The sequence below is a fragment of the Lycium ferocissimum genome, unplaced genomic scaffold (genome assembly GCF_029784015.1).
Source record: "Lycium ferocissimum isolate CSIRO_LF1 unplaced genomic scaffold, AGI_CSIRO_Lferr_CH_V1 ctg9625, whole genome shotgun sequence".
Classification (NCBI taxonomy): Eukaryota; Viridiplantae; Streptophyta; class Magnoliopsida; order Solanales; family Solanaceae; genus Lycium; species Lycium ferocissimum.
Genome location: NW_026727815.1, coordinates 283 through 4,082, shown reverse-complemented (window position 1 = coordinate 4,082; position 3,800 = coordinate 283). Strand labels below are relative to the sequence as shown.

General features: G+C 38.4%; 1 protein-coding gene across 1 annotated transcript; it reads left to right on the top strand.

Moving 5' to 3' along the window:
• Nucleotides 1-228: 228 nt before the first annotated feature.
• Nucleotides 229-3,525, top strand: LOC132046145 (uncharacterized). Its single transcript, XM_059436699.1, has 9 exons — nt 229-417; nt 476-929; nt 1,152-1,298; nt 1,555-1,888; nt 1,947-2,177; nt 2,260-2,560; nt 2,805-2,978; nt 3,199-3,267; nt 3,385-3,525. Exons 1-9 carry the CDS (start codon nt 229-231, stop codon nt 3,523-3,525), a joined length of 2,040 nt encoding a protein of 679 aa, XP_059292682.1.
• The last annotated feature ends 275 nt before the right edge of the window (nt 3,526-3,800 follow it).

The window sequence follows — 3,800 nt, the reverse complement described above, 5'->3', positions numbered from 1 at the left end:
CATGATGAATTTGTTGAAGGTGTTGATGGGTTTATCACACATGCAATGTCACTTCACCCTTTTCAAAATGAAGGGGTAATTAGGTGTCCTTGTTCCCGTTGCCGGTGTATGAAGTATTTGAAACCGGAAGCGGTTAGGGTTCATTTATATAGTCGTGGGTTTAAGGAGAAATATTATGTCCGGACTGATCATGGAGAGATCGACGGGGTCAATGGTATATTTTATAATATGGTTGTTGGTGAAAGTAGTAGTGTCGCAGAATATAGTCATGTCGAATATGATAGAGTTAATGATATGGTTAATGATGCTTTTGGCATACGATGCAGGTTTGAACACGAGCAAAGTTTTGAGAAACCTCACAATGAAGAAGCAATGCGCTTCTATCAAGAATTAGAAGAGGCTAATCGTCCACTTTGGGTAGGAAGTCGACATTCTAAGTTGTACATTGCGGTTAGAATGATTAATATCAAATCAGATTGGATTCTTGCAAGCTGCTATGGACTCAATGATTAAGCTTGTGGGGGAACTAGTTAGTCCGAAATTCGACATACCTAAGAGTTACTATGAAGCAAAGAGATCGGTTTCCAAATTAGGATTGTCGTATGATAGAATTCATTGTTGTCCAAACGGCTGTATGTTGTTCTATAAGAAAGATGCTGATTTAAATGAATGTAAATTATGTGGACATGCGCGTTATAGGCAGACACCTAGTGGGAAGATGGTTCCAATTAAGGCGATGCATTATTTACCTATTATAGATAGCATAAAGAGGTTGTTTGCATCGCCGAGTTATCCTCCTCACATGAGATGGCACAGCGAAAATAGAAGGACAACTGGTGTTATGTGTCATCCATCGGATCGAGAAGCGTGGAAACATTTTGACATAGCTTATCCTGATTTTGCTAGTGAACCAAGAAACATTTGTTTGGGTTTGTGTGCGGATGGTTTCACTCCATACTCTGTTTCGTCTGCACCCTATTCTTGTTGGCCTGTATTTCTTACTCCATATAATCTACCGCTTGAGATGTGTATGACAAGTCCCTACATATTCCTAAATTGTGTTATCCCCCGGGTCCCCCGTAATCCAAAAGTTTTGATTGATGTCTATCTATAACCTTTGATTGATGAGTTAAAACAATTGTGGTGTGAAGGTGTAGTGACATATGATATATCAACTAAGAGCAATTTCAATATGCGTGCTTCTTTGATGTGGACTATTAACGATTTTCCTGCGTATGGGATGTTGTTTGGTTGGATGACTGCTGGAAAGCTTGCTTGTCCTCATTGCATGGAAAATAGTAAAGCTTTCACTTTAAAACATGGCCACAAAAATTCATGGTTTGATTGTCATCGTCAATTCTTGCCTATGGATCACGAATTCGAAAATGAAACAAGCATTTAGAAAGAATAAAATCGAAAATGATCCCCACCCTCGAACATTGTCGGAGAAGAAATTTGGGGGAGGGTTTGTCACTTTCCTAAGGTCCGAAGTTGCCCCTTATAGACTACATGGTTATGGTGTTGAACATAATTGACTAAACGAGCATAATGCAGGAGTTACCGTATTGAAGGATAATCTTCTACAACATAATGTGATGCATATTGAAAAAAATTACTTTGATAATTTGTTCAACACTGTTATGGATGTTAAAGGCAAGACAAAAGATAACCCAAAAGCTAGATTGAACCTAAAGGAATATTATAGGCGCCCTGAATTGAACTTGCAAGAGTTAGCGAATTATAAAGTGTTCAAGCCCAAGGCTAGTTTTTCATATACTTTGGACGAGAAACGAGAGATTTGTCAAAGGGTTAAGAATTTGCAGATGCCAGAGGGATATGCGTCTAATTTTGACAAGCGTGCTGATATGAATGACGGAAAAGGCGATTGGTATGAAAAGTCATGATTGCCATGTTTTCATGGAAACTTTGATTCCTATTGCATTTAGCCGCCTACTGAAAGAATATGGAAACCAATCACGAGAGATAAGTTTGTTCTTCAAGGATTTATGTTCTAACACTTTGACAGTAGAAAACCTTCAAAGAACGGAACAGAATATGCCAGTCATTACAACTAAGCTCGAGAAGATCTTTCCATGTGGGTTATTTGATGTGATGAAACATCTTCCCATTCGTCTTGTACAAGAGGTTCAAACTAGGTGGATGTATCCTTTCGAGAGGTAAGGAGCCAGACTTACTACCTCTTTCTTTAATGTATTTTGTTAACTAATTACTGTTCCTATTGCTATTAAACATGTGCAGGACCATTGGCAAATGCAAAAAATTGGCTAAGCAGAGATCTAAGATTGAAGGGTCTATTTGTGAAGCGCATCTTGCAAAGGAAACAACGCATTTATGTTCATATTATTTCGGAGAGCAAGTGTCGTGTATGAGAAATAAGTCCAACCGTAATGATGAGGGTGGAGTTGATCCTAACTACCCACCAATGTCCATCTTTAATCAACCAGGACGAGATTCTAAAAATCCTCCAAAACGAACCCTGAGTAGTATGGAGAGGCAATCAGCTGTGACACATGTTTTGCTCAATTGCCCTGAAATTCAAGTATATATTCGGTGAGTGTCGAATTATGTTACTGAATTAAATGGGTAACTGATAAGGGTGAAACTAATGAAAATTTTGCATATATCGAACAGTTACTTCGTAGAACTTGAGGGCGATGAAGCCATATTTGAAGTTTTCCCATTGGTTGTACGATTTTGTAAGTGTGGAAATTCATTGCATAATTTCAATTAAATGTAGGCTACATATAAGTTATTGAATTTTAATTTTCCTCCTTATTATATAGGTTTATCAAACAGGAGAACATTCCCAATTTGTGAAAGATATATCTCTTGGACTGTGCAATGAAGTTAAGACAATGAAAAAGTACATTGTGAATGGTTACAAGTTTCAAACCGAAGAAGTTTCTCAATATAAGAAGACCAATAATAGTGGAGTGTGCATTAAAGGCGATGCGATGGTAGCCGTGTAATCGTTGATTATTACGGTGTCTTTGCAGAGATCATACAACTTAAGTATCGAGGTTAACCTAAGAAGAAGATAACATTATTTCGGTACGATGGTTTGATCCAAGACAAAGAGGTACAAAGGCGAATCGTCAACATAACGTAATTGAAGTCAAACACACAAGACAATACAATCGCTATGATCCCTTTATAATTGCACAAAATGCTAAGCAGGTGTATTATGCTCCATATCCTTTGCGTAGGGATAAGGCTGATTGGTGGGTGGTTATAAAGACTAAGCCTGTGAGGAGGATTGATGCGGCATGATTTTACACCACAATCGATGCTTTTCGGCTATAAGTTTTACTTATTTTTAAGCAAGTCTACATGATTTTACGTGTTTTTTTTATTGGATTTTAGGTATTAAGTGTTCTGATGGCAAAAGTCGGAGAATTAGGTGAAAATGCAAAAAGAAGTGGAGAAAATAACGGATCAACGAAGAGGCGAAGTGACGGAGCAATTAGACGGGCCGCAAAACATTCCCGCGGACCGTCAAATTGACAAATATAATGGTCACGGTGAGCGATGTACCAAAGATCCATTCTCGTGGAACAATTATACGGACCGCGTAATATTTGACGGTCGTCAAGTGTATCGTGAAAAAACACGGAGACTCTTTGACGGTTGAAAGGCGGGGCTTTTACGGTCCGCGTAACGTTTTCTGTAATCGTAGAATGGACCCGACGGGAAATTGTGTCTTTTTCACTTCTCACGACTTAGGGTCTTATAAATACACGATATATAGGTTTCTTGTACGATAGACATAAGAGTTCGGT

Bases quoted from the DNA above. Each gene is read 5' to 3' on its own strand.
- LOC132046145 (XM_059436699.1), top strand. From the start codon at position 229: ATGGTTGTTGGTGAAAGTAGTAGTGTCGCAGAATATAGTCATGTCGAA. The intron at 2,979-3,198 runs GTAGCCGTGTAA...AATGCTAAGCAG, and splicing joins GCATTAAAGGCGATGCGATG to GTGTATTATGCTCCATATCC. The intron at 3,268-3,384 runs GTGAGGAGGATT...ATTGGATTTTAG, and splicing joins TGGTTATAAAGACTAAGCCT to GTATTAAGTGTTCTGATGGC.